The sequence below is a fragment of the Aptenodytes forsteri genome, unplaced genomic scaffold (genome assembly GCF_000699145.1).
Source record: "Aptenodytes forsteri isolate BGI_AS27 unplaced genomic scaffold, ASM69914v1 Scaffold142, whole genome shotgun sequence".
NCBI lineage: Eukaryota > Metazoa > Chordata > Aves > Sphenisciformes > Spheniscidae > Aptenodytes > Aptenodytes forsteri.
Genome location: NW_008794598.1, coordinates 5,244,328 through 5,256,964, shown reverse-complemented (window position 1 = coordinate 5,256,964; position 12,637 = coordinate 5,244,328). Strand labels below are relative to the sequence as shown.

The 12,637-nt window shown below is 59.6% G+C and overlaps 1 protein-coding gene across 1 annotated transcript in view; it reads right to left on the bottom strand.

Moving 5' to 3' along the window:
• Positions 1-3,663: 3,663 nt before the first annotated feature.
• The window catches only part of DEF6 (DEF6, guanine nucleotide exchange factor), a 22,320-nt gene continuing 13,346 nt past the window's right edge, over positions 3,664-12,637 (bottom strand). Inside the window, exons 2-11 of the mRNA XM_009272859.2 lie at positions 10,680-10,820; positions 8,793-8,978; positions 6,656-6,883; positions 6,429-6,575; positions 6,131-6,239; positions 5,750-6,048; positions 5,046-5,212; positions 4,642-4,840; positions 4,129-4,219; positions 3,664-3,888 (exon numbers count right to left, since the gene is read on the bottom strand). Coding sequence (XP_009271134.1) covers positions 3,677-3,888; positions 4,129-4,219; positions 4,642-4,840; positions 5,046-5,212; positions 5,750-6,048; positions 6,131-6,239; positions 6,429-6,575; positions 6,656-6,883; positions 8,793-8,978; positions 10,680-10,820 — 1,779 coding nt within the window. The 3' untranslated portion in view covers positions 3,664-3,676. The remainder of the gene's footprint in view (positions 3,889-4,128; positions 4,220-4,641; positions 4,841-5,045; positions 5,213-5,749; positions 6,049-6,130; positions 6,240-6,428; positions 6,576-6,655; positions 6,884-8,792; positions 8,979-10,679; positions 10,821-12,637) is intronic.

The following is a 12,637-nucleotide window of genomic DNA, read 5'->3' as shown; positions in this document are numbered from 1 at the left end:
GAGCGTTTGCCGCTGAGCCCTCACCGGGCAGCCCTGGGCAGGAGGCCCGGCAGTAACCAGCACGCTCCAGCCCATGCTGTGCTGGAACGGGGAGGGAATGGGGATTTGTCTCTCAGGCAATGAAACCGGGACTTGAGGTCCAAAGAGCTGCTGACACCAGCTCTGCCGGGCCAGGTGTTTCGTTGGACGCTATGGGACCGTCACGACGCACCGCTCGAGGTGCCTGCGGGAGTTCTGGGGCTCTCTTCTCCTTCCCAATCTGAGCCCCTCACTGCTTTCTGGCCCCCCAGGGCTAGATCAGCTGCCCACCGGGGGTGTTGCAAGCCTTCTGCTGTCGATGCCGTTACTTGAGGTCTGGGATGGAGCTAATTTTACGCCTTCACGCCCTAGGTAAACCACACCAATGGCTAATCTGATAAGTGATGTTATATTTAAAGAACACCGGCCCTGTTCCCACTCTGGTTAACTCAAGGAGCAGTACAGAGCTCAGATGGTGCCTCTCATTAATGCAGATGTAGCCACAATTAGGATTTGGCCTGTCCTTCCCGAAAACGTGGAACCCCAGGGTAGCGCACCAGGACAGCAGAGTTTGGGCAGCGCTGCGGGCTTGGGGCTGCAAAAGATTCCCGTAGAGAGCATCAAGGTTTGTATCCGACTCTGCAAATGCTCACACACGTGACGTTACACCACAGAGAGCTCCAGGAGGTTTCCGTAGGAGACCCCCCGCGGGCGTGCAGACCCCGCACACACTCACGCTGGTGCAGGAGTGGGATGGTGGGAGTGGCAGAGAGCTGCTCTTTCCCAGCGCCTCCGTGAACTCTCCTTGTGATCCTGCTGCAGGACTTTATCCTTAGTCGGAGGCGCTGGGGTGCACGCCGATGATGCACATCAACTCCTACTTAGGCAAGCTCCAGCCCTCGGTCGGCCGCTCCGGGAGGATGAGACAGATCCGGGCACATCCAGACTTGGCAGCAGATCAAAGGCAGGTGCTGACACTGGTTCCGGCCGTTCCCTCCACGCCTGTTCTTGCCTGCAGCAATTAATGTATAGCTTTTTGCCGCATGGGAACTTGGCTCTCGGGAGCAAAAGCAACGCTCTGGTGAGCTGCTTTAAGGAGGGACGATGCAGCCCCAGAGTTGGTGAAAAGCGATGACGCTGTCACCGGCAGGGATGCGGCCCCACGTCTCCTGGGGGCTGTGCAGAGGATGAGAGCCCCTGCGACAAGGCTGCGGCACGGAGCCATGGAGACGGGTGGAGGTGGCCCTTTCCTCCCTGCCTAGGCGTGGCGTGGCACGTACCTGTCCTGACGCCTGATCGGGATGAGACTGAGCTAACGAAGCTGACGAGGGAGGATGCCATCTCCCACCAGTGCATTTCCACCCAGCCCATTTCCTTCCCAGTAGAGACCGGCGTTTGGCACCCTCCCCGTTCTTGCTCTGCCTTGCGGAGCGCACGGAGCAGTGAGCAGCTTTGCCAGGGTCACCCTGGGAAGCTGCAGCGATTCGTACTGCGGCCCCCACGCACCTCGGTGAAAGACGGAGCCCCAGCCTCCGGTGCAGTATGTTGGGAAGTATGATCCCTCCTGTGCAGAGTGGAGGGATCCTGTGGTCCAAGCGGACCGGCCAGGATGGCACAGGGACCCCAAATCTGCATAGGGACCGTGTGGGGCTGTAGGGGCCACGCCGCTGCTCAGCACCACCCTGCTGCGTCCCAGTGCGGGGGGAAGGAGGAGAAGAGGTGATGAATTTGACCTGCAGCCCCTGCAGGGCCAGGGCCACCACGGCCATCACCACGAGGGCTGCAGCCGCCCACGCCCTCCCTGTGCGTCGGCGAGGCTGCGTGGGACCGGAGCACGGGGCCACCCAGTCACCCTCAGGGGCACACAGAGCCACTTTGTCTCGGGGCAGCCACGCCGCTCCACTGGCACCCGCGGAAACGGCCTCTCTCACAGTCAGGCACGATGAAAAATAATTGTGAAAAAGAAACACTGTAAAAACTAGAGGGGGGGGGAAAGAGCTGTGTGGGCAAACGCTGAAAGCCACAGGAGTAGGAAATAGATTGTAATCTCCCTAACGAACTGCAGTTAATCAGCATGAGCAACTGTGAACCGGGGGTTGATGCAGGGCTTGCTACCAGTGCCTGTTTCCAGAGCCCCCCGCAGCGACCAGCCCCGCGAGAACCAGCCTCTCTCACAGTCAGGCACGATGAAAAATAATTGTGAAAAAGAAACACTGTAAAAACTAGAGGGGGGGGGAAAGAGCTGTGTGGGCAAACGCTGAAAGCCACAGGAGTAGGAAATAGATTGTAATCTCCCTAACGAACTGCAGTTAATCAGCATGAGCAACTGTGAACCGGGGGTTGATGCAGGGCTTGCTACCAGTGCCTGTTTCCAGAGGGGGCCCTTATGTGGTCGGGGGTGCTGTGCCCCGTACAATAAAGACCCCGAAGTCACAGGTGAATGGGACTGTATTTAAACAGGAGTGCTTGGAAAAACCAACCGCAATGTTGGCGTGGGTTGTCTGGTTTTTTTGTGCAGGGAGGTTTGCCAGCAGACTTGGCTTTTGTTCTCAGTTTTTCGGGGGGCAAACTAGCTGGAGCAGACAGGCCAGGCCAGTGTTACTGAAGAGAGCTGCCACATCCACCGGCTCCCGGTTCGGATGGCCCCTGGGAGTCTTTGCTATTGCCTTCTGTCGGCCTTGGACCAGATCCTGAGCCAGGACTCCTGAAACAGGGAGTCCTGCAGTCCAAGGGCAAAGACATAAACAAAGCCCAGAGCACCGTTACCTTCTTAGACATGCACTTCATTAATCATATAGAGGTGTTGGTCCTCCCAGACGTTACCCCTGTGCCAGCCCTGCCACCCAGAGGGGAGTTCATCGTCTGTGGCCAGTTCACCAGCATCTGTGTCCCTCTTGGCCCTCCACAGACCAACCCAAAATCCACTGGTGGAGCCTCTTTCCACGGGTGGTGTCTGATTTCTTTTAATAGGCTCTTTTCTACAGTGGGAATCAAAACCCCGCACTGCCGAGGAGGGAGGTCTGGTGCCTGCAGGGCCACAGATGCGTGGGGAAGGAGGTCTGCGGGCCAGCGGCTCCAAAAGCTTTATCGCTTGGTGGTTTCTGCTAACATCTACGTGACTCCAGTGACTAACCACCACCTTCAGGGAACGCACGTGTTAGTTAAGGACACCCCGGCCTTTCTGTGGGGGCGGCGAGAAGGCACCGCTCGGTTTTGCCAAGGCTTCCCCGGCAGCTGCCGTCGCAGGGCCACGCACCCAGGGGCGCAGCGGGCGATGCAGAAGGGTTGCTGGTAAAAACCAAGGGGGGACTGCAGCCCTGGGCCGCTCGCTCCAGACCCGTCAGTGGCTTTTTTTTTTTTAGGCAGGGTGGAAACCAGAGTCTGGGGAGTTGAGTCCAGGTCCTACGCCTGAGCAGCCCAGAGGAGGTGGCCCCTGCTGCCTTCTCCCCGACGTTGGGCTGTCTGAGCCTCCTGGCACGTCGTGGCTGCAGCCCTTCCCTGAAGAAAATGGGAGCATCTCTGCCTTATATGTAGTCACCTGTAGGCTCTGTGCTGGTCCCCACTTGTCTCCATCCACAGACGGCCGTATCGACTGTGTCCGCTCAGGGGCACGTGCTGAGCCCCGCAGTTCCCCGCTGGGCTCTGCCACCCTGCCGGGCTAGTTGGTGGGCTCTGTGGCCATGGTGTCCACATCTGGAGACGGCGGCACGCCGCTGTTCCCACCGTTGCTCACGTTTTCCTTGCTGTTGTCCCTCGTGGGGTCGCTGCCTTTATCCTCCACTTTCTGCTTGAGTTTGAGGGAGGAATCTCTCCGGGAGAGGAGGGGCTGGTAGCCAGCGAAGGCTCCTCCACTCACGTTCGTACGCTTGTCTGGGGACGGACAGAAAAAGAGGGTTGTTTACCTGGGGTCCAAATTGACCTTTCAGCTCAGGAAAAGGGGTGTGAGATCTCCCCTTGCCAGAGGCGTTGGGGTATCTTCTCTGAAAGACGGGGGTCCTTCCAGCCCCCGGATGCCCCCGAAGAAGGGAAGGTGGCTGGGAGACTGGGCTCGTGCCCCAGCGTGGCTGTGCTCAGGAGGGGCAGGGGAGGGTGTGATGGCCGGTCTCCTACCTCCCGGCCCGATGGGGTGCATCAGTCGGTTCATCTGGACATTCCAGTGCTTGACATTGGTGCTGGCCTGTCGCAGCTTCCGCTGGGCCGCCTGGGAGGGGACGGAGGAGAGGGGTGAGCCGGCGGCCCGACAGCCCCCGACCCAGGACCGCGGGCGCAAGTTTCCCTTCCCTGAGTAAGCCTGGATTGGAGGCTCCCTCTGGGATGGAGACCCAGCTCACCCTCCTCTCGGTCTTCTGCTCCTCCTCCAATCCTCCCCCCTCCACACACTCCCACTGTCGACATTGCTCTGGACACCAGCGCTGTCCCCCCGGGGCAGGACACGCTTGTCCCATCTCAGCCAATGAATCGCCCCGTGCCTGCGCATGGCACAGCTCAGAAAACCCCCGAGGCAATGCCAGCTTGGTCCCCAAAACTGCTGGGTCCTCCCCAGTGTGGAGGTGGCTCAGTGAGGGCTGGGAAGTCCCCCGGGGCTCGCAGCGTGAAGGGATGTGGCACCGATGTGATGCTCACCATGACGTCTTGGTCCACCCGCTGCCTGTTCACTCTCACTTCTTCCAGCTGCTTCTGCGCCTCTTCCAGACACTTGTTCTTGTTCTCCATCTCCTGCTTGAGGACTTGCTTCTCTCGCTGAGTTTTGATGATGTATTCCTCCTGCTCCTCCTTCAGCTTCATCAGCTGCTTCAGCTTCTCCTCTTCCTCAGCCAGTAGCCTGCCAAGGAAGAGCAAGAGGTGAGGACGTCCCTCTGCCACTTCATCCACCAGCTTCCCTCATCCCTGCCGGCGTACTGGGAAGTCACCAGCACACCCCAGTACCCCGGGGAACACTGCGTTGCCCTGGGGAGCGTGTCCCTGTGCCCAGCCACTCCCCTGGGAGTGGGGCTGGTCGAGGAGGGGCAGGGATGCCCCGGTCCTACCTGGCCTGTGCGTATCTCACGGACTCCTCATCCTGCCGCGCTTTCACCTCCTGCTGCAGGGCCTCCTGGAGCCGCTCCTGCATGTCCTCCAGCTCCAGGATGCGCTTGCGCTGACGCTCTGCCTCTGCCTCCTTCAGGACCATCTCTGCCTGCATGGAGGCGCGAGCCTGCGATGGAGAGAGGAGCCATCAGTGTGGGTGGCTGGCAGAGCCACTGCTGCCGTCCCCAGGGCCCCCTGGCCCTCGCACCCCTGGGTGGATGGGGCCAGACGTCTCCTACACCAGGGAGAGCCCATGGAGAGAGCTCCGAAGCAAGGCTGTTTCCCCGCTCAGGGAGACACACCATGTTGTTCGGAGCCAGCGCTGGCTGCAAGGTCAGAAATGGGCTCCCTGGCCAGCCCGGCACTAGCACTCGCCTCTCACCTGCCCCCCAGCTTCATACACCCTGGGGCAGGTTGTCCTCATCTTCTGCTCCGGGTATCTCATGCACAGCAGTGCTGACCCCTCTGTCCCTCGTCCCCGGGTCACACAGCCCCCGGGAGCCCAGAGGCGATGGGTGGCAGCAGCGTTGTTGCAAGCGGGGGACATGCTCCTAGAAGCTCCTCCAAAACCCCTGGGCTGTCACGGGCAAGGGAAGGGGAAGGAAGCGGCCACCCCACGAGTGACGCAGCCCCGTGGCAGGACATGCCATGAGGATGCACCCACCTGCTCGGCCTCCCGCAGCTGGATCTCCAGAGTCCTCTGCATCTCCTCGTGCTGCTGCCTCCGCCGCTGCTCCTCCTCCTGCAGGAGTATCTCTGCCTGCCGCTGGGCCTCCTTGAGCAGCTCCAGCTCCTGCAGCTTCCGCTCCTTCTCCTCCTGGAGCTGCTTGAGCCGCTGCGTCTCCTCCTCCTTGGCCGCCTTGCGCTGCTCCCGTTGCTCCCGCTGCTCCCGTCGCTTCTGCTTCAGGTCTTTGTGCAGGGACTTCTTGCCCTCAGCCTGCAGCCGGATGGCCATCTGGATGGCTGGGGAGGGAAGGGGACGGTCAGTGGGGACACGGTGGGGGGCACAGGGAAGCTGGGGAGGGGACGCAGGGTGGGCACGGACCTAATGTCCACTCCTGGCGCTGCCGGGTGTCGGAGGCGCTCATCTCGTAGGTGCGGGAGGAGGTCTTCACACAGAACATGCACCTCTTCCCATCCCGGTCGGGCAGCACCTGCAGGGATAGGACACAGGATGGCGTTACCCCCCTGTACCCCACCTTAGCTCCACTTTCTTCGGGGATAAGACTGGGTCTCCCATGCTCATGGATGTGAAATTGTGTATTCTTGGGTTCCCCTTCCCGGGGTCTGAAGGGGGTCTCCTGCATCTCCCGTCCCTCAGCTGAGCATGGCCCAGGCCGTACCTCCACGCAGCAGTGCTTGTCCAACGTGATGCTCCCCTTCTTCTCCTTCCGTTCCTCGCTCATGTAGTAGGACAGGACACTGGGCTTCAGCGTGAACCACCGCTCCGACCAGTTCCTCCTCAGCTGGCCCTTCTTCCAGAGGTAGCCCTGCGCCCGAGAGACACGGGGATCAAAAACGGGGTGAAGGCAGGACGGGGTTTGTGCCCCAAGACGTGTGGGCTCCTTGCCTGTTTGAGCACATCCTCGATGATCTCCTGGTACACCTCCTCCACGGCCATGCTGATGGCCTCCTGCTCGATGCCTCGCAGGAACCGCCCCGAGTTCACCATGTCCAGGAACTGCCAGACCGTCAGTCCCCCCTGCCGCTGCGGCTCCTGGGAGAGGTAGTCATCCAGCTCGCAGGAGTTCAGCTCCACGTTCATGGCTGTGCAGATCTTCTTCAGCAGGTACTCCACCTGCGGGAACGGGGAGCTCAGCGATGGGGAGAAGTGAGAGCCGTCCCCACCCCACCGACCCATTTTGGAGAGCCCAAGACCACATCTCTTTCCAGCCTGGACATGCAGGACCATTATCCCCGAGGTATCACCCCTTGTAATGGCTGATGGTCATGGTCAAGGTGTTCCAGGCAGCAGGCAGGCTCAGGAGGTTGACATTGGGTTAGAGCTTGACCACTACTGGGAGGTTTTTCCTTTTAACCACAAGGCTGAGATGTTTTTGGCTTGTTTTGTCTGCAGAGTGAGAAAACTCCACAGAAGTCAAGTGCCTGAGGGAGAACAGACCAACGCTGCTGTCCCCCACACCCAGCCCGCAAGGCAGGTGTCTCAGACCACGGCCCTGACCTCAGCACCGCTCTGGTTTCCAGCTGACGTCGTAAAAACACTGCGGAGGAGCAGGGGGAAGAGGTCCCTATGGAGGAGATGAGTGTCGTTTTGAAACTGTAAATAAATTGCTTTAAAAAGAGCTAAAATTGTTGAAAATAACATGATGTCGGGAAGACTTATTTCAGCTCAAATTTTGCAGCCAGCTCTCCTCTACCCACCATCTAGGGACCAAGGAGGGTGGGTGACTGTGGAGAGCCACGCAGAAAGGTGAAACACAGCAGAGTCCCCGCACCCAGCTGGATTTTTTTACATCGTCTAGCTAGGAGTAGGGCAAGAATTTAATGCAGTTTCTTTTTTTTCTTCTTTTTTTTTTTTTTCCCCCCAAGCTCAGCCCTGTAAGCAGAAAGATGATTCAGTTTGTCATGGTCTGGGGAACAGGAAACACCTCTCCTGGGGAGCAGGAAGTGCGGTCGCCCTCCTACGCCTGCGCAGCACTGCGCTGCTTGTCTTTTTTTTGGGCCCCCCCCCCCTTTTTTTTTTTTTTTGGCTTTTCTGCTGATCTCAGGAGGTCGATGGTGTAGAAGCAGATGGCAGCTGCTTGCCCAGCTGAGCTCCTCCTGGCGAGGCCGCTCTTGGCTTCTGAGCTTGCCCCTCCTCCCCAGATCTGCCCACCTTCTCGTTGGGGTTTGATCTGAGCCTCGGAGAAGGGAGAACCTCCCTCTCCAAATCTCCAAACGCCGGGTGGAATTTGGAGATTTGGAGATTACTGCCAGCGGCTTTGCAGGGCAGCCGGGGCAACCTCGCTCTTAACTCTCCAGACGCTGGGCAGGGGGTGACCGTCTGGTGGGAGTGGGCATGGAGAGGGACAACTGGGTCTGCTCTGCTGCTGCCTCCGTGGTGGCACGGGCTGAGAGCAGCACGAGGGACACAGCCCTGTCCAGCCTGACGGCGATTTCATGGGGAGCAACCTCCCATTGCACCAGACTTTAAGGGTTTCTTGTCATCTTCTCTTTCTCCCCCGTGAAAATCAGGAGGAGTCCTCCAACAGCATGCTCAACTCAACCCTTGGGTGAGATGGAAGGGCTTTAGGCAAGGGACCAGCCCCAGCAGGAGCTGAGCTGCGGATGCGCCTTGGTTGCGGCTCTGAGAACTGGCACATTCATTTCACAGCAGGCCAAAGAGCTTGTCGGTGTAGGCTTGGGTCACGGAAGAGCACTACGGACTGGCCCACACCTCGTCCTCCAAGACATCTATACTTGAGAGGCTTCAGCGTTTCGGAGGTGTCCTCCCAGCTGCCCCCGGGTCACCCCCCTCTCCCTGGGCAGCGGGGGTGGCCATGGGCATAGCGGGGGTTGCCCAGGGCAGACAGCCCCCTCCTCCCACCCGTGGCCCACCCTCTCTCACACCCTGGAGCACCACGTCTTTCAGGATGTGGTGGGACATGGCAGGAAGCGATAGCGGGATGTATCATCCCCAAACGGGGCTCTGCCAGCACGCAGAGCCCTGGGAGGATGGGGATGGGGGGGGAAGAGGCAGGTCCTACCTCGTCTGGCACCATGACGAGAGGGTATTTGTCTTCAGACAGAAAGTTGAAGAGACACCAGAGCTTGAAGGCATCTTGGTGGGATACAACGCTATTACCGTTCCGGTCGGGCTTGTAATTCTTCTTTGCGGTCAGGGTCCAGCAGAGCTCGTCAAAGTTTTCTTTGACAAAAGCACCTTCCTCCACCTGTGGGCAGGAGCCAGGCGGGTGAGCGTGGTACTGCAGGGCTACGGAGGGGGGTTCTGGGGGGAAGTGCTGGAGGGCAGAAACCCTCACACCTGAAACCTCCTGTCCCTGCCGGGGAGAAGCACGGGCTGATTTATACATGGGACCCACAACTAGAGTGTAAGTGGGCACTGACCCACGATGCCAGTACGTCTTCCCAGCACAGGTCCCCTTACGCAGGCAAGATGTGCCGGATGGTAGAGAAGACGCTACGGGACCGCGGCAGAGCCGTGGTGGCTCAGCCATGACCTGCCGGCCTTTGGAGCACCAGCAGAAACCCCGTGGTGAAGCACATGCGGCGTTGTGTGGTGCTCTCCCAAGCCCACCTCCCCAGTGCCTCCACGGCTTTGGGTCGCTCTCGTTACCCCATTCGACCACACAGAGGAACCGAGGCTCAGCGAAGGGAAGTGACGGCCCACGGGCAGGCAGCGGCGGAGGCAGGAATGATGCCTCCAGCAACCTTGGCCCCGCTGCCTGTCCACGAGCTTCTGCGACCACCCGCCCGGCATCGTGAGCCGCTTCACGCGGCAATTTTGGCGCGGCACCGGTGAACCGTGATGGGGACCAAAGGAGCCTGGCCGCATCTGGCTGCTCCATCCCAGCTGTGTGAGCCGCGTGCCACCGGCACGAGGGCGAACTGCAGTCTGCAGCGGCAGAGCCAGAAAAAACCCTTTGGGTAGCAGAAAACTGAAAGCCCCTCTTACTAGGAAAACACACTTCCCCTTCTCAGGCCGCCTGTGGGATTTTATTAGCTATGGCAAAATCAGAAAAAGAGGATTTAAATGTCGTCTCCCGACGAACCACATGGGAAACCGGAATGATTTTGGCCGCTCTGTGATGGGGAGAGGGGGCTGGGCTGATCTTGGGCAGCTGCCTGCCCCGGGCAGAGGGAGCTGGGGAAGGCTCTGCCCTCGCTCGCTGCAGACCAGATCCCTGCAGCTGGGATCAGCATCCCTGGACCAGGCTGGGCAGCTCCTGACCAGCTCAGGGCAAGGCAAAGACCGGCACGGAGTCCGGCACGGAGCACCGCATGCCGGGGAGAGGCACGGCTCAGCCCTGGGGAGGCGGCAGGGGAGGGAAGGGTTACTGCACCCAGCTCCGGGCCCCCTCTTCTTTCGAGCGCACAGTGGAAGAAAGTTGTCAGTCATTTTTCCTCTCCTCGCATGCCTGGAGGAAACGAGCACCCAGCCGCAAAGTCTCGCTGCGCCAAACAAAGGTGCCTTTGAGCTGCGCGGTAAAAAGGGAAAAAGCCCCTGCCCACCCCAACCTCTGCTCCTGCCCCGGCACCTCGTCCTCCTCCCTCTCCTCCTCTTTGCCAAATGAGGTCACACCTCAAATTTGAACAGGGGTGGAGAGGAAAAAGGGGCTGATTTCTCTCTCTGAGTCCTTTAGGAAATGTGGGCAGATATACACCTCCAACCAGAGCCTTGATGGAAAGGGCTGACTTCATCCTTGCCACGGAGACGTTGAGTATTAAACATTTCTCACTCGTTTTGGCATCCACCTGAGAGCTCCCCAACTCCCTGTATCCTTTTTCCACCCACCAAGGCATGGGATCTCCAAGAGCCGAGGGGAGCGGAGCTGTGGGGCTCCCATGGGATGCGGGAGCTGGTGTCGCCCCCCCGAGACGCAGCGGGCGGGGGGGATGGCCAAGGGGCTCACCTTATCCAGGATGTACTTGTTGAGGTACGGCATGTAACCCTGGCTGGACACCGGCCCGTCGTCGTCATCGCGGAAATGCTCCTCCAGCGCCACGGGATCGTGGGGGATGCACAGCACCGTGTACAGGTTGTGAGACAGCACCTGGCCGAGCACGAGGGACGGGGAGAAGGTGAACAACCTCCAACCCTGCCCCAGCACATCCCCACGCTGCCACCCACCCAGCCGGGGACCGTGCCCGGCCCGCCATCGCCTCCCTGCAGCCACAGCATCGAGGCATGGTTTGGGTTTGGCAGAGGGACAAGGGGAATATTCCCAAATATAAACCTTAGAGAATCATTTAGAAACAGGCGAAAATTGAGGATTTTTCCACATCCGTTTCTTTTCTTTCTTGGCACGTGGGGAACTTTCTTTTTTTTTTTTTCTAAAAAAAGGGCCGTTTCAAACATTACAGAGCAAACAGGACACGCTTTGATCTAGAGAAGATGATAAGCCACCCCAAGCCATGCTGTTTGGCAGCTGCCCTTAGCTATTTCTTGAAAACATAACTAACGAGGGCGCCCAGCCTGGCAGCGGTTGCTTTCTGCCAATGGGGCACAGAAAGATGCAAAGATGAAAATAAGAAAAGATTTATATGAAACTAAGAAAAGGTTTTGCCTGGAATGGAAGCAGACAAGGATGATCTGGAGACACACCATCTCCAGAAGCAGTCTGCGAGCGTCACCAACCAGCCCATTTTTGTTCAAATCCCCCAAAACAAAGCATGTTTTGAAGCTCCCGAATTTCCCACGTGCTGGAAAGCCCACGCCGCTGCCGGGCCAGCAGCCAGAGCCCGGAGCAAGGCTGCCCTTGCACCACCAGCATCTCCGGCTCACGATGCCGGGCAGGCGGTTGTCTCCTTGTCTTTACCTCCCAGCAAGCAGGAGATGGTTAAATGAGCGTCCCCAACTGATGCCGTTCCATTGCACCGGGGTTTGCAGGGACAGCTTGCCAAGGTTTCAAGAGAGGGGCTGGAGGAGATGGTGTGCAGCATCCCTGCTCCTCTCCGTGCAGGGCTGGAAATTTCCTTCCAGCAGGAGAGGAGCCGCCGGAGGCCACAGCGGCTGCCGCAGCTGGGGATGGTTCTTGCTCAACCAGATTTTCTTTCTCTTTTTCCCCCTCCGGACCGATGTTATCAGCACGACTCCACCCAGCGCTCAAACACCGAGCAGGCTGTAGCCCTGAGCGCTGCTGCTACGGCTGCGCCTTTTGGGGTTTGGTGCAGCCCCGGGGTCCGTGCAGGGGTGGAGAGGGATGGAAACACCCTGGGCATCCTCCAGGATGGCTAACGAATCCGTCAGGATGGATTGAAAGTTTGGGAATCACATCCCGTCCCCCCTTTCCAACGTGGGGCCTTGTCCCCATCCCTCGCACCTCCTCTTGCAGCACCCCAAAAAGTCCTTGGAGGTCTCCCCACCCCAGCCATGGCCGACACCCCCCCCCATCCGCCCTGGCACGCTGCAAACCACAGCCTCTCTGCTCGCTGGAGCCCCCCCCAGCCTCTCTGCTCGCCGGAGCGGTCATCTACAAAATGAAAGTGGAGCGGGGTGGGGAGGAAAGCCCCGGCCAGGCTGATGGCGGGGTGCTTGGGGCCGGGGCTGCCCCAACCCCATGGAGAGAGGAGAGGGGGAAACCCCGCCCCGGGCTCTGCAACGAGGGATAGGAGGGGAAAATAACAGGGGAGCGGAGGGAGAAGGGAAGGGATGCTCTGAGAGCGGTTTGGTGATGCAACCTTTCCCCTGTGGTGTGCAGGGGATGGCTGGGGCGGGGCAGAGGTCTGCCCGACACCCCGGAGCTTCCCAAATCCTTCCGAGCACCAGCCCTGATGCTGTTCTCCACCCTCTCCCCTGCTCTCCTGCCCCCCATCACCCCCCACTCCCACCCCTCCGCAGCCGCCCGTGGCCGCGGCTCCACCCAACAGG